Below are 24,649 nucleotides of genomic sequence, written 5' to 3'. Positions count from 1 at the left end.
AGATAAAGTGTTTTAGTTTCATTGCCAAATTATCCAAACAGCTGTTGAGACGGGAAAGAGAATTGGACTTTTCCCTGTCTCTAATCCTCATCGCCAGACAGGAAATTGGACTCTTCCTATGCCTGCTGAGAGCAGCTGTGTAATGACCCCATGCACTCTACTTCTGGAGACCCAGCAACCACTATAGAAATATTCAGTTTAAGATGCTATTTTCAATACTGGTTGAAGCGATTGCTTTTCCCGATCTTAAAAAAAATAAAAAAATAAATCAATCATGACTAGACATCTCACAGCCACATGGTCCAGAATATGTTTTGCAGGGAGGAAGGGACTTCAGCTTTTAGAGAAGTTACTGAAAAAGCTACACAACTTACTGCTACTGACATACGTGGCTGTTTTAGTTTGGTTTGCAAGCATCTTGCTTTTGGGAAATTTAGTTTTTCCTGGCCATATCATACATAAATGTCTGGGTCTGACTAGACTGGACCATTTTAGTAAAGCTGGCTATAAACAGTGCAGCAATGTGAGCTTACTGTATTTATATAGTAGGCAGCTGGATACTTTATAAATTGTTGTAACAGCCATAAAACCATAGTATCTGTTAAGTCAATGTTTTCTAGTGTTCTGCAGAGTTATGAATTTAAGTTCCCAGGCTTGTCTTTTGAAGATGGTGTACCAGTTTCTTTTGAGGGTGAGGACTGAGAGGTCAGATATGAAGTGAACGCTTTGTAAAAAGTGTTCACCCACAGGTGTTCATCTTATTTTTCAGGGCGAGTTTAATGCATAGTGATTACGTGGGTGAAATGAGACAGTTGTTAAGGCATACGATGCAGTGGATGAGGTATACCACATTGTGATATGCCGTTATAGGACTTATGGAAACCCGCACAACACTAAAAACCATTAATTTAACAAGAGACACTGATTTTATGGTCCACTACAATCTGGATTACACCTGGCTGCCTCCATTGTCCTATAACTACAGAGGTGTTAATTGCCCACTTCGTTTTAAGAGGTCTCCTACACCGTGTGAAGACCTTATGCTTCATCTTTCCCACCTTGCATTTAGTTTGGACACTCTGGTTACCTTTCTCCAGACCTGAAGTGAAGCTTAGTGACGCTAGAAAGCTTGTTCTCTTCACTAACAGAAGTTGGTCTAATACAAGATATTACCTCTCCCACCTTGTCTCTCACAATGTTTGCCTTTACAGATTAATATGAACAGAAACAGTCTTAAGCATTCATTCAGTAGTCTAATTAACCACATTTATTTGCACATGTACAGAACAGGCCAACAGGTATGTCATTGTTTCATACAAATTTATAAAAACAAAGTCACCTTGATACACCATACTGCTTTATTTGGAATTTACACACTTCCGTATCAAATACATTCAAAAAGTATCCTTGAACACACACAACATTGGTATTAGTCCCAGATAACTCCAACGTAATAGTCATAGTGGCACATAGGGATCAAAGTTTAATCAGTGGCAAACAAATATAAGATCCTAGTTAAAAATGAACAGAAGTCTTGGCCTTTTCCACCACTGGCCAACAAAGCAGGGAGCATCACTAAACAGACATTGTTTTCAGAACACAGTTGTAAACATAACCTGAGCACCTGCAGAGGACAGAGTAGCATTCCAGACTCTCTGACTCTGTCTTGGTCTACGTTAGCATTTTTATTTAACTACTGCTCAAATGTGGGTTGGAGACACATTTGTAAAATGGGAAAATAAATCAAGCTAGAATTGGTTAGGGTGGGGAAGAAAGTAAAGAAGTGAAAACAGACTGTTCACTTCCCTCTCTCTCTCCTGCTTTGGGAAGTTGAGGCTGTCTTTAGTGGAACTTTGAATTCCAATTCTTACCAGGGATGGAGGAGAGAAGGTAGAAGGGTAATTATGCTAGGTAACAATGTTATAAAAGCTCCTAAAATATGTAGATTGAAAGGGGAAAGTTAAGTGTCAACAGGACATCTCAAACCATTTATTTAAAATGCACATTTATTTCTACAAAAAAAGTATGATACAGAAGTAGAAGTGATCACACCAATTTAAAGATTTACCTATTAAAATATACAGAGATTCTTAATGAGTACAGGATATTTAAAAAAGATGCAAAGGGGGGGGGTTTAATTCTTTTATTTTTACAGTTTTCTGGAACTTCACATAATTTTGATAAGTAACCTTTTACAAAATTATGTAAAAAGTACAAGATGCCTGGTAAACGATCTGCATTTTTCCAAAAGACTTTTTACAGCATGCATTTGTTAAGGCAGCCTTCTCCTCCTCATAAGGAATCCTTTTACTCATCAAGTAATCTTCTGCTGCAAAGATTAGGCTAAGGAAGTTTAGTCTCTTCTGTTAACGCCTTTTGTCTTTCCTGTCTGATTTACGGTCTCTTTCACTCCGTGAAGTTCTTTTGCCTGACCGACTATTTTCTGACACAGACCTCTTTCTGTCAGACCTTGAACTTTTATCCTTTGATCCTTTTGTATCTCTGCTACTACCTTTTGAAGACTTGTGACTTCTGTCTAGTCCTGAAGCATCCCTTCGCTTCCTATCCGAGCTCCTCCTGCGCTTTCTATCCCTATTATGACCCCGTCCTCTGCTTCGACTTCTGCTCTCACTGCTGCTAGTGCTACTGCTGCTACTGTCTCTGCTACTACTTCCACTAGTGCTACTGCTGCTGCTGGAACTACTCCGACTACTGCTGCTGCCACTGCTGGAACTGCTGCCACTACTACTGCTGGTTGAGCTACTACTACTCGTACTAGTGCTGCTGCTACGACTCCGACTCTTGCTAGTCTTGTTCCTTGTTCTACCCCTGCTTCTACTCCTAGTTTTACTCTTAATTTCTACACTCGTTGCCTGGATCTGATCTGCTTGCAACTCACCCAGCTTTACAGACACCACAGCGACTTCCTCCTGGTCTGCCTGAGGCTCTTGATCTTGAATGGACTGAGACAATGGCGGAGGCTGTGGCAGTGGCACAGACTCTGGCTGGGGCTGTATCTCTGCCTCAGGCTCTGGCTGGGCTTCAGGCTCCTTTTCCTGTTTCTCTTCAGGTTCAGCTTCAATTTCTGGTTTGTTAGCTCTCTCCTTTTCAGGAGAATCAGTGTTAAGCTCTTTTGCTGGCTGAGCATCACACTCAGCTTCTGGTTCCACTTCCTTGCTATTTTCACTTTCTAATGGTTCTGCACTATCCGCCTCATTCATCTCCATCATATCCTGCTCGTTATCCACTGGCTGAGAACTCTCACCTTCCTCTCTTACAACCATAACCTCTTCATGCTGACTATCCTGCTGCCTGTCATTCTCCTTCACCTCAGCTCTCTCTTCTACCTTATCCTCCATTTCATGTTTCTGCTCCTCCTCCTCCTCCTGTTCTTTCTCTGCATCACTATGCCCTGCCCCTATTTTCACCTTTTCCTCCCCTGCCTCCTCCATTTCTACATCATTGTTCTGGTTACCTGTCTCCATCTCTTCCACCTGCTGAGCCACCTTACCCTCTTCCTGCTCCTTGTTCTGTTCTTCTTTCTTTTCTTCATTGTGCACCTCCTGCTGTTCTTTTTCCTTTACAGACTGTCTTCTGGGCCTGGCCTCCATTTTGTTAATTTGTTCTGCAAACTCATTGCGTCTATTTTCAAATATTGCTGGAGAACAAGAGGCAAACATGAAAGAGTAAATTTCAGAATAACTTGTCAAAGTTAATACTGAAATCTTACTTATTCCCAAATATGGTTTATGAATTGTAAAATACTATGTCCCTGTTATCTTTCCAAAGTGTTGTGCTATTCAAGTGTAATCCAAAAGATGGCAATAGTTTACCAAGAAAGTAAAAGAGGACAGAGGTAGGTGAATTTAAGCCCAAATTTTAGGTTTTATGAAAAGCTATCCAAAAAAATTGGTCAACAGATGTTCAACATTTCTAGAATGCCAATGAAGAATTTTTATTATTTTTAAAGCTATTAATGTTTAAATCAAACGTCAGAATATAGGTTTCCTTGGGCCTAATTTTAAAGCCTGATCCAAACCAAACTAGACCATCGCCAATCCAAAGCCAACCTGAGCATGTTGAGTTGTTTTCATACCTGATAGAAACACTTGTATTCCAGTCAGATTACAAGGGTCTAGCAATGACCTGGACTCCATTTTCTTTACTTTGTTTCCTCCGTGGAGCCACCAGGGCTAATTACCACCGACCCCTCAGGCCACCTCAACCCAGTGCCCTGCAAATGAAGGGTGTCTGCTTCTCCCTGGGTCGTTGTTCTGAACCTGTACTCAGTGCTGACACCCATCCTTGGAGCCCAGCTCCTGCCGGCCTCCTCACTGCACTGTGCGTGCTATGGAGAGGCACTGCAACTCATCAACACACTCACTCTGCAGCGTACACAGGGCAGCGAGGTGAAGGGGCGGCCAGCAGGAAAGGGACATGCAACTGCTGCCATGCCGACCCAATGAGCAAGAGGAGGTAATCCTTAAACCCAGGAATGTCAGGCTGTTTTCAACTCAACCCTAATGCTTGTAGTTGGGTCTTGTCAAGTTTGGACTCGTTTACAAGACTAACACCTGAGCATTTTCACTTCGGTACTCATACTATTGGCACTGACTAGGTTCCATTGTCTAAGCTGGATGAAATGAAAGTAGTAAGAGCCTAAATGGCATAAAGTAAATTAGATGTTTAAAAAGATCAATTTTATTAATAAGGTATTTGTACACGTGAACTAGTTTTAAACTTGAAGTTAACTTGACAGCATTCCTTTCAGCTAGGAAGGTCAGTCAGAATAATATAAATAAAAGGCTTTGAGGGAGAGAGATCTCATGTTTAAGAAGATTCAAGGAAAAATACTACAATTAATAAATTCTCAACGGAAGTATCCCCTTTTAAAAACCCATAATATGCTCAGTATCACACATACTGATCTACTTTAAATTGTTTCCTGAAAGAAACTTAGATAGTTATTCTGAGGAAAGGGGTGCGCGCATATATATATATTTTAAGATCAATAATTTTTAAAAACCATTTAAGTTATCACAAAAGAGCTAATTTGTTCTGTTCCTCAGAACACACAAGTTGCTGACTCCTTGGTAACACTTACATTTTCACACATGCTCGCTCCATGGAATGTGCCTCCTTACCTTCTTGCCTCATTAGCATTTACAGGTGAGACATGGCTACGGGCGATAACATGAAGCAAAGAATACAACTCACACACCTTTAAAAGACTATATGCATACACCACTTCTCAATTAATTTTGTACTAGATAATGACTTCTTTAAAAAAAGGTGTTAAGTGACAAAAATCTCACCCCACTTCTCCACCAACCACTGTTTAGAAATGTAAAATTTGTTCTAGTAATGGAATTAAGATATTGAAATTCAAAAAGTTAAAGAAAATACATATCTTGCTTGAGGGAGGAGAGTACGCTCATACTCCTTTTCCTGTACATACCACCTACCATTCATTTTTTTTTGCGAATCATCTATTAGCTTTTGCGTAGCGGGACACATCCTGCCTGGTATGTAGAAGAGATGGGGCCTTGTCCTGGTTCTTATATATTTAATTATTTTGGCATTATGTTCATTCCATTCTTCTTGCTGAGAAACAAAGGAAAAAGTTTAAGATACACAAGAGTATACTTTACATAAGAGAAGTACTGTGAGTAAAACTCAGAATACTCACCAGTTGAGCAAGTTCAACCTTTTGTTCCAATAGACGCAGTTCTGTCTGTTTAGCACGCCTTTCTTCAAACAATTCTCGCCTCTCATTTTCAACCTGCTTTCTCTCCTCCTCTGCCTGCACTTCAAGCTTTTGTTCAATTTCTTGACGTCTCTTTTGCTAAAGGTAAATAAAGTATCGTCTTAGCATTTTCTTCTAGTGTTGAAAAAGTATCGTACTCTTGATCAGTTTTGTAAGTATAAGAGTTATGCAAACAAATGTTACATGCAGTTACACTATGGAGTGAAATATTTATATATTCTTCCTTTAAACACAAGTTAAGATAGAATTCAGAAGCTAGCTGTAGAAAAATTTCAACCTATAGAAAAATTCTGACCTCAGTTGAAGACCAAACAGTTGTCTCAATAGGAAAGAACTCAGAACTGTAACTTATCAATAATTTTTAAATAGTTAATTTTACCTAAGCAATTATTCTTAAAAAAAAAAAAAAAAAAAAAAATCTTGTATTCCATTTGGGATCAGGCTGACCAACCACCAGAAATGCTTTTCTAGTTTAAATGGTTATCTAGTAATAAGTTACAGCTATACTAACAATAGCTTTATCAATACCACAGGAGAGACATCTATTTACTGAAAATAGGACGGTTTACAATATGTTATGAAAAAATCACTGACTTGTGCACAAAAGTGGCGTAGCACAATTATGTTCTTATGCACTTTTGGCACAGTTGCCTATGGTTTACAAAACCAGAACACAGAAATAGAATCACTACATCTTAAGTCAGTGATTATCTTTAACAACTGTTTCGTTTTGTATTGTTCACAGTAATAGACCACTTGTTTGACGGGTTAGATATCACAGCCAGCCTTTTAGTTGGCTACAAGTGCCATTCACTTTGAAATTACTCCACATACTCAATACCAAGAGGAATGTGTTATCCTTTTCCTGCTCTGCAAGTGTTTTAGAATATGATGCTTTCTTAAAATTTCCTATGAGCATATACAATTTATCACTTGTGTCATGACAACTGGGGACAAAGCTCAGAGTTTTGCAGCACTTTCAAATCCTAAAAGAAAGAAGAATCCCTACCTCGTTTTTATAGCTTTATCAGTTCAAAGCAGCTTTAAAAGCTTCTTAAACTCTTGGCCCCTGGGGTCGGGATGTCTCACTATAAGCAATGCTTATATCATGGGAATTTTTCACTCCGTGCATTGAAGCAGTAACTGCTTAATTTTGCCTCACTTGCTTTAGTTGTGTCAGGTTATAGAATATAATATTAAGAGAAACAAGTACCCTTTCAGTAGCAACTGTGGATTCTTGTTTAAATTTCTGAAGAGTGCCCATCAACAAGCCAAATATACGTCGATTCCTGAATAAAAGACAAAACAGTTTTTGAGACTCAGTTTAAAACATAGGGATTTTGCTTGCATAAACACTGAGGGAAATTATTGTAGATTAGTGACACCTATTTCTAAAGGGTCACTTACATTCCAAGGCCCCAAGAAAGAGGTATGGGCTGTGCCAACAGCGTAGAACATAATTAATAATGCATACTTCGATATAAGTGTACACTTTGCTTTACCAAATAAACTAAGACATGATCTATGCCCAAAAGATCTCACGCTAACAGAAAACAGTTCAGGTAACAGTGGGGAAAAATAACTACTGAAGAATTCATTGTAAAATACATACATGGAAAAAGTGGATTTTAAGGAAGGATTTAGAAAAGGGCATAAAAAATTAAAAGCAAAAGACTGTTCCAAGTGCAGGGAATAGCAGAAAGACCAAAGCTGAACAAACTGTTTGGTCTAGTAGGGGGATCCATGTACTGGAAGAGTCTGGGTTCTGTCATGGGACTATTGTGTAAACTTAAAGTCAATTCACTTCTCTGTGCCTCCATTTCCTCAGCCATCCTTTGTCTATCAGCTGGGGAAAGGACCACCTATCACTATGTGTTTGCACAAAACCTTATACGATAAGTGTCACAAAGTCAGTGGTAGGGGCTGATTGTCTCACTTGACTCTAGAGGCTGGGAATAAAAGTTCACTGACACAGGCTAGTTGTGATCTTGTCCAGCTGCATGACGTGCTGGACAATTATAAGACTTGTTTAAAGTAAATACATTTACTTCCTTCCCCTATCCATAAACTCACTCCTCCATGCCTCCCATTACTGCCTTTTTCTGAATATTCTTCTTCCCCACCCAATACCTCTTTTCCCTGCCTTTAGGATTTTCCCCCTTGTCCTTACTTTTAGGAACTATGCCCCTCCTCTTTAAGGGCTACTGCCTCCCCCAACAGAAAGTTCCTCCCCCTCACTCATTTTGGGCATTTACCCGAGGAGATAGGGTACCAGAAGCAATTACTCCTCTTAGCATGGAGCCACGGGGCAGCAAAAGCCAGGCAGGAAGGAGGAAGAAAACAGGAGCAGAGTCCTGAAGTCTTTGTAGGGAGGGGAGAAGCATGTGAGATCTGAGGACAATGCACTCTCTATCGTGTAATCCATTTTAAGAAATGTATCTAGGCTACATTTACTCTCAAGGTAGCCTTCCAAATTCACCTGTCATGTATAAATACTGCTTTCAGTAACCATATGATTTTTTTTTTTAAATCATACCATGTTCCATGTTAGGAGACAGAACATGTGAAGGCACCACATAAGCATAAGGAAAATAGATTTATAGGTACCTTTGTTTTCCCTTCTCATCCATAGTTTGATCCTGAATTAGGTCTCGACGTGTTCGCTCTTTGGAGGTAGCAACAACAGAAGATTGCAACGCCGGCTACAAGAACAACAAAACCATCAGTTTGTGTTCCATCTACACACTTCTGTGCCAAATACCCACTCTCTCAACTGTTACCTTTTTAACATCTTCATCCTCGGCGTCGCTTTCATGGCGTGATTCTCTCCTTGTCCGACGTTCCCCACCCAGCCTGAAGAGAAAATACAAGAGTCAAACATCATTATTTGAGATTGAAACAAGTATAATGGAAAGTTTACATCCTAACAGAGACAGCACTTAAGTACACCTCTACCCTGATATAACGCGACCTGATATAACACGAATTCGGATAGGACGTGGTAAAACAGTGCTCTGGGGGGGGCGGGGCGCACTCCGGCGGATCAAAGCAAGTTTGATATAACGCGGTAAGATTTTTTGGCTCCCGAGGAAAGCATTCTATCGGGGTAGAGGTGTACATGTTTAAATGCTTTGCTGAATCCAGGTCTTAATAAAGAACAACAAGCCTACAAATTAACAACAGAGCTATTCCCAATTTTTATCTCCTGGTATTTCTGTATCACAAGGCCAACCTAAAATATAAACGCTTCATACTTCAAGACAGACTGCATACATATATGCGATGTTTTAAGATACTTTTGAAACAAATGCAATTTTTGTTTTTCTAAAAGAGTACACAATGAACACAACTATGGAACTCCTTTAAAACTCCACAAACAAAACCAATTGAGACCTTATTGCTGAACTGCAGCCAAATAGGAAGTGTTTCTGATTAAAGAGAATCAGTTACACAAGAATAAACCCGGGCAAAGCTAAACAAAATTTTATGAGATTCTATTCCTGTGTGTTGCTTGTGTTTAAGATGTCTCTTTCACAACCCAGTTTCTTTGAGCCTTCTATAAAGTCAAACCTAGGTAAAATTGTTGCTACAGAATGTTGCAGTGTGACAAGTTCTACACCATATCTGCACTGTATGATCACACAGAAAAGATTTCAAGAGGAAAAAGTCCCTATCAGGAGCCATGAACTCAGTAGCAAGTTCCTCAAACTGAATTTGGCAGCGATACATACTAAATTATGGGGCAAGAAAGTCTATTGAACAGACTAAGAAATAAAATCACTGCTGTGTTCCATACATTATTAAAGATAACCTACAAAGAAAAAAATAGAGGACATGCTCACCTATAACTGGAGTTCTTTGAAATGGACTCTAAACATTCACACTCTTGGGTTGCACTACTGGTGCAGTTCAATGGTCGAATGGCTCATTTCAGTGTCACCCAAGGGTCCTAATATCCCCTCCTTCTCCTTCATTGTTCCTGAATGTTCTGAGGGTAAATTTATAAATGTTCTGAGGGTAAATATTCTGAGGTGTGGCGTTCTGGCCTGCTCAGTTCCTTCCACCACCTTCTCAGGTCTGCGATTGTAATAAAGACTTCACAGACAATGGGTAGGGAGTGTGAAAGTGTAGAGTTCATCTTGAACTCCAGTGACAGGCAAGTAACCTCTGTTTCTTCTTTGAGTGGCATCTACACACACACACTCTTGGGACAGTCTGATGAGTGGTACAGTACTGTGAAATGAGGAAAGTGGGACACAGAGTCCTATTTAAACACTGACTGAAGTACAGCTCTACTGAACTGTGCCGCACACCTGGATGCTGAATCAAGGGAGTAACGTTTAGAGAACATGTGTACAGAGCTCCAAGTTCCAGCTCTGCAGTTTTCAATGAGCACACATTTAAGACATGCCAAAGAGGCTGCCTTAGCCTAGTGAAATGTGCAGGAAGAGGGACAGAAGGTAGTTTGTAGTTCTCCAGTACAGAGCCTAACCCATTTAGACAAGCATTGAAAATAACCTGACTTTTACTATTCTCTTTCAAGGCTATGGAGAGATTAGGGGATTTAAATAAAATGTCAGTGCTCTTTTATCAACCAACTTGTGGACTTTTAATTTTCCCGAGTGTGCATGAGGTGTGGAAAAGAACACTAGCAGGATAAGTGACTCTCGAAATGTAAGTCAATGAGGGGAGGAGCAGCTGGCAGCATGAGAGCACTCCAACCTAACTGCTATGAAGTTCCACTGTCAGAGCTGCAATCCAAGAATGGTACACGTAAAAGCCACTCAAAGATATAGTAACAGGTTTGTGACCTTATGCTTTGTCTATATATGGGTTTGCCTTGGTTTAACTTAATCAGTTTAAAATCAATTTGGTTAAACCATTGCAATTTTAATGTGTAGAAGAAGCCTTAGTTATCTGCCCTAGCAACCAGATACTCAACTTCTACCGCTGTATTCAATGATAAAAATACTAGCAAAAACATTCAGTTAGTATGTTCAGCAGTTAATGTTGACAATTAAGCATTTTAGATTTCAGTGTTACCACCCCATTGAGCGGGGGGTGAGAGGGGGAGGGGGGCACAGTTTACATTCATATATTACTTCAGAACCATTAAAGGGTGTGTATATACCACTCAATTCTACATCTGATCGCACTCCTTCACAATTATAGAACATATCAGTAGTGGAACCAGTGGCTTAAAATGGAAAGCAAATACTACCTTACAGGTCCATTGTATTGCATTTTATAGTGAGGAGAATGAGACAAGATTTCATCAGAGGTGAAATGGACATGTTAACACAGACAGAATCATTTCCTTACTGCTGCAACAGTGATCTTCCAAAAACATTAGTGACAAGAGTGTCTTAAGTTGGGAATGAGTAATCTTTAAGCAAGTAATTATAAAGCCACCAGACTAACAATTACCAGTTCTGATCATTTAAATTTGCTAAATCATAATGACCTTTTACCCCAGTAAAGTTTTTATGTCCACCTTTGTACCTACCTACTGGTTGCCCCTTCAAGATCCCTCTGTTTGGCTGGGGGTCCTCCACTATCCGAGAATCCACGCCTAAAAAAAAATACAAGACTTAAGACAGGAAGTACAATAAATAAGTAGTAGTCTGAGCGGAGACCTGGAAGCTGGAGCTCCGGAGTTCCTAATGCAGGTCTGTCACTGACTCAACTGTGACCCTGGGTAAGTCAAACCTCCTGTCTTTGTGGGTAATGCCTGCCTACATCGCAAGAAATAACCACCATAATAAATTAATTATATTTTGGTAACAGCCAAATTATATAGCTTTTTCCAAATGCTAAGTAAATGGCCTATATTAGCAGCATGAAGTACACGATAACCCTGTAATTCTGACCTTCCAACACCTGATATTCTATTATGGGAAAGTATCACTTGGCCCGGGCAGACAGTCAGCCACAAAATAAATAAGTGTCTCATGTAGTCACAGTTAAAGCTAACATGTGCATAAACATACAGTAAATTTATTTTATCATCTAATTCTGCAGTTTCTTACCTTAGCAAAATGCTACCACGCCCTCTACCTCCACCAGGGCCTGTGATGGTCAATAATCTACCTTGAGCGGGCCTGGAAGAAATGTACTAGGTGTTAGAACTTGAGCAGGGTAAGCAAATACATGCTTTCTCTAGACATCTGCATGGCCTCACACACCAGACATGATCTGTGACAGAACCTCAAGTGCCCAGAGACAGAGCCTTGCCAGGAAGTAGCAGCACAAAACTTGGGAAGCTGCACAGGGATGCAGGATTGCTACTTAGGGTCGCCAACATTGTATTTTTTTTTTAAATACGGGGCTGTTTTCCCACCCTACCCCTCCTCCCAATATAATTAATAATAATAAGAAGCAGCAGCAGCAGCGCTCACCTACCCTAATGAAAAAATAAGGTACTTTTGGAAACACTATGACCCCATCCCAACCCGGCTGGGCCTCCCCGGCTGAATCACGCCTGACAGACGACTAGAGAAGAGAGGCTCTTTGTGTCTCCCTTAGACACGTTACCGACCGTGCAGGCAAATCACACGTACCGTGTCCCTACAATCACGGGGTGGTGAGAGTCGATCCAGCGCCCGGCCCAGCAACCCCATTGGAGCAACAAGGAAAGCGGCGGGGCACCCCCGCCTGCACGCTAGAGGGAGGCCGCAGCGTCGGCCAGGGCGCTCCGGGGGGGGGGGGAATCTCCCGCACTCACGGGTCGGAACCAGGTGCCCGAAGCGAGAAGGTGCGTAGGGCTGTGGCCTGGAGAGCCCCCAAAGCCCGCGACCAGTCGGCAGGGTTTGCTGCCAGGGTCGGACATGCGCGGCCCCATCGCTCCCCAAGAAAAGGCGCCCGCAAGGCTCGCCAGGGCCCAGCCCAGCCACCCCCCCGCAGCCTCGGCGCGCGCGCGTCCACCCAGCCCCGGCCTCACCTCACCTCACATCGTTGGGGTCCCGGCCCGTGAGTTTGCGGATATTCTCATCCACGTGCTTGAGGCTCTCCTTGGCCTTTTCCAGCTGCTCCTGCAGCGCGCGCACCGCCACCGCCATCCCGCCAGCAGCGCGGCCTAGCCAGGGGCCTAGCGCAAAGCACCGCTGGGTAACAGAGAGAGACGCCCCGCCTACAGACAACTCGTCCCGCCCTATACCTCGCCAATCACAGAGCTCAGAGCCAGAGTGACACCAATAGACAACTACCGACTATTTGCGCCCACCAATCACCGAACCCCGACGAAGAACGACACCTCCCACAGCCAAGCATCGCCCGACGCATCTGCCAATTAAAGAGCCCATGTCGAAGTGACACCCCCCACAGCCTATTACCACATCGACGAATCACCAAACGGACAAACAAAATGACACCACTCATAGCCAACCAGCACAGTTTCCTTCCTTCAGGTCAACCAATCAGAAGCGGAGTAATACCTACTATCTCCACCCCACTCTGGACTAATCCCAACTTTCCCACCGAGACGCCTCAGAGACTAAGAGGCAGAACTAACAGGACTGGGGAGTAGCCAATCAGCTCCTAGTTTGTTATAAATGAACCAATAACAAAGCATTTCATTTATTCCGCAAGGTCTGGCGTTTAGCCAGTCAACTCGCGCGCTGCTTACTTCTTCCTCTTGCAGCCGCCTCCTCCTGGGAACCTGCTCTATTACTCTGCTGCCTCGCTCATGGGGAGAATTTGCTGTAGAGGAGCTGAGATCCGCCTAGCACAGTGCGGGTATCTCCCCTGCTGCCGCTCAGAACGCCGCCACTCCACAGCCTGCCCTGCTGTGCGACGCCACCCTGCATCCACATGGCCCCTCACCGGCCGGTTGCAGCATGATTGGCAGGGGGCAGATCGTCCCCGGCACAGTTCTGTGGCTCCTGTGATTTAGTTGGGGTTGGTCCTGCTTTGAGCAGGGGATTGGACTAGATGACCTTCTGAGGTCTCTTCCAACCCCTGATATGCTATGATTCTTCTAGTCCTACAGGCCCTGCAGAGTGCTCCATACTCAGGCCGCCTGTTCTTTGCCCACTGTTTTGTAGCGTGCAGTGAGCCGGGTAGCCAAGTGTTTGTGGTCTGGCTGTAAAATTCCTTTGGGATGGGGGTTACATTTTGTTCCTCTTATTTGCTAATCTAGGTTTTTTGCAATTTAGGTTCTTGTACTGCATCCAGCTCTGCGGCATGATGAGCAACTTACATAGGGTGACCAGATGTCCTGATTTTGGGGTCTTTTTCTTATATAGGCTCCTATTACCGCCCCACCCCGATTTTTCACATTTGCTGTCTAGTCACCCTAAACTTACAGAATTAGCATGAAAATACATCTTTCTCTGTCTCCATACTCTGTAGGGATTTGATGTTGATTTGGCTTTGTGGTGGTGTACAAAGTTTAGGCAAACGAAATGGGCCAATTAGCCATCTAAAGTCAACAAGCAAGGAAACTTGAATGAAAGATGGGTTTATTGTGCTGGTGCTGGATGGTGGTGATGGCCTGGCCTAGATGATCTGGTCTTTTCTGGCCTTAAATTCTAAAATAGTGAGGGTGAGGTGTTAAGATAAATGTGAAGAAAGGCAGTAGAAACTTACTTTTATCTTTAACATTATCCTTAGTTTAATCCCAGATGTATCTGCAGAGGTAGAGGGTGCCATTATAAACTCACATCCAGCTTGTATCCTCTCCCCAACCCCCACACACCCTAGAGCTGCCAAGAAGATTTTCTCCTGTAGACTGCGATTTGTCCCCTTTATAATGAATGTCAGCCACAAATAAAAAAAAGGTAAAATGCCATTGTCCAAACGATATTGGCAGAATGTCTATAACAGCTTTCAGAGCCGGTAGAGCTCCTGGCTGTGCCAGTTTAAAACATGAGTGAGACCAGGGGCAGGGTAGGGTGTAAAGAGCAGCGATTATACCCAAGCCATATGGAGAAAAGGGAATTTACTGAATTTCACGCAGACGTCAATATTTTAAATATCTGACATTAAAATAGTCCCCAAGTTTCACACCCAGCATCCTCTGCCACCTGGAATTGCATCCCCGGCCTTGCCCCGCATCCCCTCACTCTAACTTTGCAACCCCTGGCCCCGCCTCACCATCCTTTGCCCCGCCTTGCGAAGAGCGCAGCGCGGTCGCCCCGCCCCCGTACGCTTTTTCCCGGGGGGCGGGGCCCTTGGAGTCTGACAGGGGGGAGCCCCGCCCCTGCCCGGAAGTCGCCCGTTGCCTTGACAGTGAGGCCGCGCTGCTTCCCGGAGCGGCCGGGGCCCGGTCTGGGACAGAAGGAGCCGGAGCGGGGAGGCAGCGCGAGGCCGGGCCCTGTCCTGTAGCCACCGGCATGACCAGGCCGGAGATGGCGGACGAGACGCTGTTCCTGCTGCTGCACAACGAGATGGTGTCTGGGCTGTACCGGGCCGCGGAGCACGGCGAAGGGGTGAGGCGGAGACTACCGGGGGGGGAGACCCTCTATTGCCGAGCACACGCACGCATTGGCCTGGCGGCGATCTCCTGGGGGTTCCTTATCCAGCTGGTCCCTAAGCTCCTGCTTGGCACGATGCCTGTGCCCGGAGCAAACCCCGCTCCCGTCAGGGTCTCTGGGTGCCAGGAGCACCGTGGGGCAAAGCCCAGCCTGGCGCTGTCCTGGCCGAAGCTAGAGAAAGAAAGACACGAACACGTTTATTTCCTGAACTCAAAATATCTGATTCTTCTGTAAAATCTGTCAGGAGAGCCGGCTGGCCAGATCTTACTGTTAGCATGTGTTTGCAGGGGAGGGGCACGAGCTGAAATAGCATATCTATAGGTTGAGGCCATTAGGGATGGATGTGTTCTTATTTTTCCTATACACCCGTGCTACAAGACTGGCGTTAACAGAATATGAAAAGTAACTTTTGTATCTTCTAGGAAAACGGACGATGCATCACTAAACTGGAAAATATGGGGTTTAGAGTAGGACAAGGATTAATCGAAAGGTAAGAATAGTGAGTTTTAAAAAATGTCATCCTATAGCCTTGCTCCCACCCCCTGTGTCTCACTTTGCTGCCCCCACCCCAAACTCTTTCCCCGGGAATACCATGTGGACTGGAGCCCTCTATGAATTTTTGTTATTGAAGTACAGTTTACAGGACTGTACTTTATAGCATCACTTCTAGTGCTTTTTTAAGAGAGAGACAACATCAGCTCACCTTCAGACCCTTGGTAGAGTAGCTGACTTTAATTGGCGATTGAATACTTTTGTTAGCAGTCCATCCACTTCACTTTAAAATCATCCATAATTCTTGGATGAATGCAATCTAGTACAGGTGATTTATAGTTCTTTAATTGTCACTTGTTCTAGCACCTTCACTTTTGACACCTCATTCTCTTATGTTTCATATTTATTACCTGAAGATAGGATGCGGGGGGAGGGGGGAGAGATAACTATGTGATAAAGACTGAGGCAAACAAATTACGTAGTTACACTAATGTCCTTTTTCCTCATGAATTGTGCCTTTTAGGCCTTTTCTACACTACAGAGTTTTGTCGACGCAAGTTACGCCAACATACAGCCATTGCTGTAATTAAACTGCTGTGGCATGTCCACACTACACTCCTTGTGTCAGTTGAGCGCATCCACAATAGCAGCTCTTGCATCGATACAGAGAGTAAAGCACTGTGGGTAGCTATTCCACTGTGCAGCTGGCCGCAGGGTGTTTTGCGAAGGGTTTGCAATGCCTCATGGGGGCAGGTACAGCGTCACATAATGAAAGTTTCTCAATCCCATTGTTCCGTGGGCATCCTACTAGATTGCTAACAGCTTTTCAATTGCCCTGGTAACCTGCAACCTAGCCATCTCTGTCAGAAAGCATGGATCCTGCGCTGCTGTTCAGTATTGTGCTGTGTGTTCTGAACACGAGGCTATAAGAGGAGCCCAGATGGGGGCTATTTGGCTGGGGGACGCCTTGAAGGAGCATGTTAACATTGATCCACAGTAATATGTATTGCTGTAGTGTGCTGAGCCTGGCATTGTTTGTTTGCACCTTTCTATGAACCGTCTAATTCTGTGTGCCCGAAAAGTAAATGACATTGCTAAACACTAACACAAGAAACTCACAGAAACTCATGTGTGTGTGTGTGTGGGGGGGGAAGTGTGTATATGAGAGCGAGAGACAGAGTATGTGTTGGGGGAGTGTGGATGTGAGAGAGAGACAGTGTGTGTGTTGGGGAAGTGTGTGTGTGTGTGTTGGGGGAGAATGAGTGTGTTGGCATGCTGTCTATTTAAGTTCAGACAGCAGCTAGAAGCAACCAATCCTGAGGTAGAAGCTGGTGGTGCACAGACAGCTGGTGTCCCCTTATCTCCCAGCTCAGCGGAGACCAGTATGCCGACAAGGGGAAGAGGACACCCTGACATTAGCCCCTGCCTCACTCCCTGGCTCAACACAGCACAAGTCTTTTCCCCCACCCCCCAATAGCAGCAGCCCACCCTGCCTGCCTGCCGCTGTGGTCCTAGTGCCAGGGAGAGCAGGATTCTGCATTAATGTTTTGATTCAGTGATTCCCTCTGAATTCTCCCACAGCCTCCTCTCCCCACAGACCAAGGAGATCCACCTCCTTCCCTGAAGTCCAGGCAGGAGTGTGTTTACTGCCGGGAACCCATAGGTGCCGACTTCTACTGGTGCCGGTGGGTGCTTGACCCTCCTCTCCCCCTGGCCCCGCCCTGACTCCACCCCTGTCCTGCCCCCCATCCCTATTCCAACCCCTTCCCCAAAGTCCCGTCCCCAAATCCCCGCCCCGCCTCCTCCCCTGAGCGCGCCATGTTCCCACTCCTCCCCCTTCCCTCCGGAAGCTTGCTACAGCTGTTTGGCATCGGCAAGCGCTGGGAGGTGGGCGGAAGAGCAAGGACGCAGTGCTTTGAATCCTTCCTGCATCCCTGTCAGCCATTCATGCCCCAGGATTAAAGTTAGTAAATTCAAAGATATTGGTCCCACCATAATTTTGTCACTTCATACGTAGGTATTAAGATAACATAAAAGCAACACACAATACTATGCATACATGAGTGACAGTAGTCAAGGGAGTCTATATTTGAATGTTCTGACTGTGTTCTATACTTAAATCTCAACCAATGTTGCATATAGCTTTTTTTTGGTGTCATTTACTTGACATATGGTCAATTGAGAAAGTCACTGTACACCTGCATTTACTTGAACAAAATCAACCTAACTATTTCTGCTCTGCTCTTAGGTTTACCAAAGACACTGCCAGATTCAAGGATGAGTTGGATATTATGAAGTTCATCTGCAAAGATTTTTGGACTACAGTATTCAAAAAGCAAATTGATAATCTAAGGACCAATCATCAGGTATTAATACTGTAGCATAAGAGTTAATTTGTGGAGCTTGTTATAAACATTTTATTATTTTGAAGGAATAATAATATTGCTTTAGTTTGTTGTGGTCTGAAATTAATCATACACATTTTCCATCAGGGATAACCTTTTTCTTTATATGGTCTTATTTTAAAAAGTAGCTGTCCTTAGTTAAAAAGAATTGTTTTAGATACTACTTTCAATGCAGACTTGACTATAATAAATATTGGAGTGGTGTTATAATGCAGACTTGGCTGTAATAAAGGCTTAGAGTGATGTTATAGTCTTTTGCCATTTTAAAAGATTAATGTGCAGATCATCAAAGGAATTTAGGCTTCTAACTTCTGTTAAAATCAATAGCTGCTTAAATACCTTTGAGGGTCTAAGCCTAAATGCCTGCAGTCCCTCAAACATTTTTGTAGTACTGCTGCACCAACAGACCTAATGCAAGTACACAGTCCAGAAATGGAGATGGCAATTGTGGTTGAGTTTTGTTGTTTTACAACACATTTTTTTACATACCTGATGAATCATTTAATAGAAAACAATTTCACTTTGTCATACATTTTATCTCAAACTGCCTGCATAATATTTCTCTAGAATGAGTTCCTTGAACCATTTTTACTTTGAAGTCATTATTGTATGCTTTTGGATGTTGCCATTTGAAATACTTCCACCCTGCTAAACACATTTTGTATGAAACAATTGACAAACTTTCACTGCAAATTGGCATCCCACTGATATGACACTGTATTTATGTCCCTTCCTCTGTGGAGCTAGCCAGTTCTCAAAGCTATAGCAGAATCATATAAACGTCTGCTTTCATTGTTAGAGCCTCAAATCTCTGTTTTTTCTTTCCAATAATCCATGATGTGGCACAATTCTCATGATAAAATTGGGGACGGGAGACTTGTATGGGGGAGAAATGGCTGCAAAAGGTAAACTCTGTAAAGTATTTAACTTCCAATGGGTATTTTATCACCAATACAATTTAACAAGGAATGCTTGCGGATTAGAAACTGCATACTCAAATTTAATAATTTGTTCTTTGTTCTAATAGTTATTATATTCCAAAAATATTTGAGATCTGTAATAGCAGAGCCTTAAACATTGTCAGTTTTATATATACCTTTAAATTCATTTCAAGTAATGTTAGGTTATAAATTGATAGAATCATCCTTACCTCTTACAGCCAGAAATTAAGTTTGGAGACATTTTCATTGCATGCTTAGATCAGCCTGTGCTGTTTTTGTACTTCCTGTTACATAACTTTATGTGGGCACCTTTTTAATATGTGCAGAGATGGATTATTAGAATCTGCTTTTATGCTGTTCATATCAGGGAGTACTCATGTCCATATCCTCTCCAATGATTTTTCATAATTAAATTATTTTGGGGGGAAAGTAGTGGAGAAAAAATTTACAGTTTCTTAAGTATTAAAATGAACAAATATTAACAACAAACAAAATTGAATACATCAGAGCTGCTGTTAAAATTATTCTTCAGCACTGGAAAGACTTCTCCCAATTACATGCAAGTCATCAGGCACATCTCAGCTTCACAACTTTAACCCTTGAAAGATTTGTGCCAAAACTGAGTTAGGTATGCAGATACCACAACAATGAATGTGCTTTGCGAACCTGGGTACATAAAGTAATTACAGGATTCTAAATACAAAGAAATTATCTTAAGAAAATATTATACACTTCTTATCAGCAAGTTGATAATATGTATTAATGCAATATTCTGGTTTTGTATAAGCTTGTAATTTGAAGTATCTTTTCTATGGTTCCTGTTTTTAAATTTTATTTTATAAAACTTAAAGAAACAATTCAGTTTAAACTTTCCACTCTTTATTCTTTATATATAGTGTAAATTCAGTTTTCTGTTTCAATCTGGAAACATTTCACTGTATTTGTAAATATCTCTTACAAAAAGATTAACTGATTCTCTCCAAAAAGGTTGATTACAATATGTTGCTAAATATCCTACTAAAGGAAAAAATTCTTTTCCTATAGGGTATCTATGTACTTCAGGACAACAAATTTCGTCTCTTGACTCAGATGTCTACAGGAAAACAGTATTTAGAATATGCACCTAAGGTATTCTTCAGCTGTAGCCTGGAAAATTAGCAGTTTTAGATCTGTATTATCTTGATTCAGTTGTAAAAATTCTTATGACTGGAGTTGTGTGGATAGAAAAGGTACAAAACTGCGTTTGGAGCATTTTCTGTGTAAGTGTTAAATTAGATATCAGTAATGTTTTCTATTGTATTTAGGTACAGTGAATGTGACTGGTGGGTCAGGAAATAATCATGGTCATTTTGAGGCCTAGCAGTGTCAAGTTTGAGTGGCTTGTCTGATAGAGCAAGGGCTGCATGGGGGTCTCTTCTGCTCTGCCTGTGAGTGGAACATCGACAACAACACACCTTGCTCTATGGGGAATACTGCAATGGGAGTGACCATTCGCCTCACAAAACTTTTTTATTTCCCTTTAGTAGAAAGCCGGTATTATCAGGAACCTTCCCTGTCTTTCTCTTCCATTCCTTTTCTCCTAATTCCCCAGAGATGGTGAGATTATACTAAAGTGATGCTCAAAACAAACTTTCAATGATATTACATTTTTATAAGAAATATCTTCCATCAGATTTTTATAAATAGCTCTGAGTTTTATTAATTTAAATACTGTAGCTAACATAATAGATTAGATAAGTTACATCAGTGCCTCAGCGGAGACTGCTGCTCTGAAGTGGTTTTGGTCAGAGTGTATGTCCGATATGGAGCGCTCAATTAAATTATAATATACTATAAATATCTCTTAGATGATAGCTTTTGATCTCTTAACAGAAGACATGACTATGGATATTTATAATACTGGATAGAGTCTGGTGAGATTTGCCTCTTTCTGTCTAGTCTGCTTGAGATACTGTTTTCTATTTTCTACATTTTTCTGTAAAAATATTTGGAGATATCTTTAAATTCATAACATTTACCCATTTTCTAAGGATAAGCTGAGCTCTGATTTATCAGCAGGTGTCTCAAGTTTAAAATCACTACCTGAGTATTCTGGTATTAAGTTTATATACCCTCTGGCCAAATGTCTTGCAAAACATTGGCATGTCCTCAAATGTTGAAACAAAACCAGAACTACCACATAGGCTGTTTTTATGCATTTGTAGTTAGATTGTGATACAATGCTAGTATACTTTTATTGTAAACTTCATTTTCGATGATGCTGACATAAAATAAAATATAATTTTATGTTTAGTATCTGGCGTTCACCTGTGGACTAGTCAGAGGTGGCTTATCAAATCTGGGAATCAAGAGTATTGTGACAGCTGAAGTTTCAGCAATGCCTGCATGTGAGTACATCTCAGATTGACAACTGTTGTAAGATCATTGAATAGGTTTCCTTATCTACTTCATCACTGTTCAAGTGTTCAATTTGGGACTAGAATTTAAAGCTGTACTAAGTGTGGATGTCAGGAAATAGCTTATTTTGAGTATTATTGAAGGTTGTTCTATTGAAAGAGCAGAGAAGGTTAGCACGGAGAAAAAACATTATTATAAAATGAAAAGCAAAACCAAGAAAAATTCATAGAAAAGACGGGAAAATGAGAAGCAGCAATCATGCCAGGGTGTGGCAGTAGGGCTAGGAAGGGGAAGATTCCAACCAAATGAGGTTGAGAATTGCTGTTTGAGTATCTTCTACTTTTGGAAAATGACTACTACTTTTGTAGAATTCCAGGTACCTTTAACTGGGTTTAACAAATGTAAAGAATAGCTAGATTTTTTTTTAAGGTGAAGAAGAGGACTGCTAGCTCTTTTGAACAAAGCAAGTATGAGAAGTTGCTGCCGTTGGAAGGATTTACAGATAATACTGATATTTTGTAATTTGATTCTGCTTTTCTTTGCAGGTAAATTTCAGGTGATGATACAGAAGATGTAAAACATGTTCAGATCTGTGTATCTGCCCTTTTTAAAAAACCCTGTGTACACTAAAGATGTCTTGATTAATTTAGCTTCACCTGTATACGTTATAAATTATAGTAGCATGCAGCACAATTCCTGTATTATGTAAAGTAAATATTAACTTAATAAAAATAGCTTAACACTATATTAGTATCTTGGTATGAAATTAGTAAGTTCTGTACTAAGACATTAAATATCCACCACAATACACATTCAATTGATTAAATAACAGAAACACATGCATTTTAGCTACTAGATTGCTGAATAATGAAGATTGCAGGCAGATGTATTTTAAAAATCTTTAAAGTTGGAATTGAAAACCTGAAGTATGGTAGCGTGGGCAACTTTCCCCCTCCCTTTTTGTTCTTTAATAGTGTTAGTTAGATCCTATGGGTGAGAGTGAATGGATTGTAAAAGGAGGTGAAGAGCTTGTACATTTCAGCAATGGGGGGTTGACAGAATAATGGTATATTTGTTTATGGGATGTATGGGGGCATTGCTGAAAGAGGGCAGAGTTAAGATTGCTTGGGCAACCTTAACTGTGAATGTCCTGTTTTTTAGAAGTTTGAATTTTGCTCAATTCAGTATTCTGAAAGGTGATGACATACCACCAAGCAACTTTAACTCTGCATTAACATAGGGATCTTTTGCCATTCAATTTCCTAGTTTTTTGAATGGGAAAAATTATGTTGTTGGTAGAAGTTAGTAGCCGTTTAGGCTGTTGTAGATATGTCCCACAATTTGCATACTGAGACATCCAAAACTCCCGCCACTCAGCTGGGCTTCACCAGCCATGAACCTGATGCCTTCTCTGCTGGCAGACCTTCCACCACTGCAGCTAAGAACAGATGTCCCTGAAGCCTTCACTACTTGGTATACAAACTCTTCTGTTGCTGTTCCTTCCCCCCAATCATACAATCCAACTTGAGTAAAGAACAATTATGTTACAGTGGAATGGTGTTTCTGGCCATGTTTTGGAATGCTTGGAGAGTGGAGTTTGTGGCAGAGTCAGTGAGAGAAATCAGACAGTGTCTGTTCTGATACTGCCAGTTTTATGTTTGGGCTAGAGAGGGAATGATTCTATGGCCTGGTAGTTATGGCAGCCATGTGGGAAACCTCAGGTCCAGTCCCCCTTTTCCCATCACTTTTTCATTATTTATCCACAATATAACAGCTTCAGCAAGTAAGGAAATTTCTCATAAGAATATTGGATAGATCAGTGGTTGAAGCATGCAGAGGTGGGAGACCCCTGTTCAAATCCTTTCTCCCCCTCAGGCACAGAAGGGAGAATTGAATTTGAATCTCCCACATTCCAGGAAAATGCTCTAACCACTCAGCTAAAAGTTATAAGGTGGGCACTACCATTGCTGGCACCACCCATTTTGTGTGGCTGAGGCAGGCACCTAACTCATCCCCTCAAGGAATAGCTTAGGCACCTAGGCCACCTGCCGGGTTACCTGTCACAGATTGCTAAACAGAGATAGGCACAGCCTGGATTTAGGCACCTATTTCAGAGAGAGGCAGAGTTTAGCACACATCCCTGTCACCAGCATCTCCCATTGGCTAGCTTAGGTGGCTCCCCATCTATTATTCTGGCTTCTGTGAATCACACTCTTAGCTGCTTAATATCTCTCCCCATTCAGTGTATAAGGAACCTAACCACCTAACTCAGGCTGTGTGGATCAGTGTTGTCCCTGTGGTTGTCTAGGTACCTAAAAGTTAGGCACTGTGACACTCAGCATTGAAACATCTAAGTCCCTTTGTAGATTCCTACCTTTTGTTCATCAAAAGGAGAATGTTTAACAGCAGTTAATGGCTGTACTACATTAGCTATGTTCAAGTCTATTGTGTAGTGAGAACTGGACAGAATAGAAATTTTGTTCTTACATTTAAATATTGTGAAATGACATTAATGCTATATATTACAGTAACCTGCCATTTATTTGAAATGTTTAAGCATTTAACACATTGGATAGCTTCAGTTTCTTGTATATACCCAGACTTGACTACAAGTGCCAATATTGATAGTTTCTCTCTTGTTTTATAACTGCTACCAGAGCACAGAGAAACTAATTTAATCTTGAAGTGGTTAAATGTACAAAAAGCATACTTGATCAGTGTATGAGACTGACTATTCTTATAAATCCAGTAAAGTTAACAGGATTAACGTTACAGTATTTCTGTCTAGATTACATTAAAGCCAGGTCAAATAGTTGTACAAACTTGTTCACGCTAATAAATACTCATTATGCTCTGAGTAAATGTGTAATTATTTTACTGCTAAAATTAGTATAAACTAGTTTTATTGTACTAGCATCTAACATTTTCAGATCCTCTCTTGTTTTATCTCCAGTATACTGAGCTAATTATTAAATATATTGGAGTCCCTAACTAATAAGGAATATAGTTTTGTAGTACTGTTTAAATTCAGTACCTGAATTGACCATAAAAAACCCCAGTCCCCATGTATATCTAACATGACCACCAATTCTGAAAAGTTGCAGATTATAAATAGCAAAAATAGATGCCAAGAAGCAATTTTTAGAAACATTCTAGCAAGACACACACACTGAA

The 24,649-nt window shown here is 41.6% G+C and overlaps 2 protein-coding genes across 5 annotated transcripts; one reads left to right on the top strand and one right to left on the bottom strand.

Moving 5' to 3' along the window:
• Positions 1-1,244: 1,244 nt before the first annotated feature.
• On the bottom strand, positions 1,245-13,055 carry PNN (pinin, desmosome associated protein). 4 transcript variants are annotated; one of them, XM_065595507.1, is made up of 10 exons: positions 12,713-12,898; positions 11,797-11,868; positions 11,274-11,339; positions 9,610-9,755; positions 8,548-8,620; positions 8,375-8,469; positions 6,981-7,056; positions 5,690-5,845; positions 5,466-5,604; positions 1,245-3,658 (listed from the first exon to the last, which is right to left on the bottom strand). In XM_065595507.1, the coding sequence occupies exons 6-10, from the start codon at positions 8,395-8,397 to the stop codon at positions 2,367-2,369; spliced, it is 1,686 nt and encodes a 561-aa protein (XP_065451579.1). In that variant the 5' UTR covers positions 8,398-8,469; positions 8,548-8,620; positions 9,610-9,755; positions 11,274-11,339; positions 11,797-11,868; positions 12,713-12,898; the 3' UTR covers positions 1,245-2,366. The 4 variants fall into 4 exon arrangements, with proteins under 4 accessions (XP_065451579.1, XP_042714428.1, XP_005301607.1 ...); XM_042858494.2 differs by lacking the exon at positions 12,713-12,898 and adding an exon at positions 12,328-12,674; XM_005301550.5 differs by lacking the exon at positions 9,610-9,755 and having other exon boundaries at positions 12,713-13,055.
• Positions 13,056-14,894: 1,839 nt separating this feature from the next.
• Positions 14,895-24,332, top strand: TRAPPC6B (trafficking protein particle complex subunit 6B). Its single transcript, XM_008164396.4, has 6 exons — positions 14,895-15,195; positions 15,663-15,730; positions 17,981-18,098; positions 20,123-20,206; positions 21,372-21,465; positions 22,021-24,332. The coding sequence occupies exons 1-6, from the start codon at positions 15,100-15,102 to the stop codon at positions 22,050-22,052; spliced, it is 492 nt and encodes a 163-aa protein (XP_008162618.1). The 5' UTR covers positions 14,895-15,099; the 3' UTR covers positions 22,053-24,332.
• Positions 24,333-24,649: the final 317 nt, after the last annotated feature.

Source organism: Chrysemys picta, chromosome 4, assembly GCF_011386835.1.
Source record: "Chrysemys picta bellii isolate R12L10 chromosome 4, ASM1138683v2, whole genome shotgun sequence".
Classification (NCBI taxonomy): domain Eukaryota; kingdom Metazoa; phylum Chordata; order Testudines; family Emydidae; genus Chrysemys; species Chrysemys picta.
This window is presented reverse-complemented; position numbering and strand designations above follow the sequence as displayed.

Bases quoted from the DNA above. Each gene is read 5' to 3' on its own strand.
- PNN (XM_005301550.5), bottom strand. From the start codon at position 12,825: ATGGCGGTGGCGGTGCGCGCGCTGCAGGAGCAGCTGGAAAAGGCCAAG. The intron at 11,869-12,712 runs GTGAGGTGAGGC...CATTTCTTCCAG, and splicing joins CGGGACCCCAACGATGTGAG to GCCCGCTCAAGGTAGATTAT. The intron at 7,057-8,374 runs GTACCTATAAAT...TCTTTTATTCAG, and splicing joins GATGAGAAGGGAAAACAAAG to GAATCGACGTATATTTGGCT.
- TRAPPC6B (XM_008164396.4), top strand. From the start codon at position 15,100: ATGACCAGGCCGGAGATGGCGGACGAGACGCTGTTCCTGCTGCTGCAC. The intron at 20,207-21,371 runs GTATTCTTCAGC...TTTTATGTTTAG, and splicing joins ATTTAGAATATGCACCTAAG to TATCTGGCGTTCACCTGTGG. The intron at 21,466-22,020 runs GTGAGTACATCT...TTTTCTTTGCAG, and splicing joins AGTTTCAGCAATGCCTGCAT to GTAAATTTCAGGTGATGATA.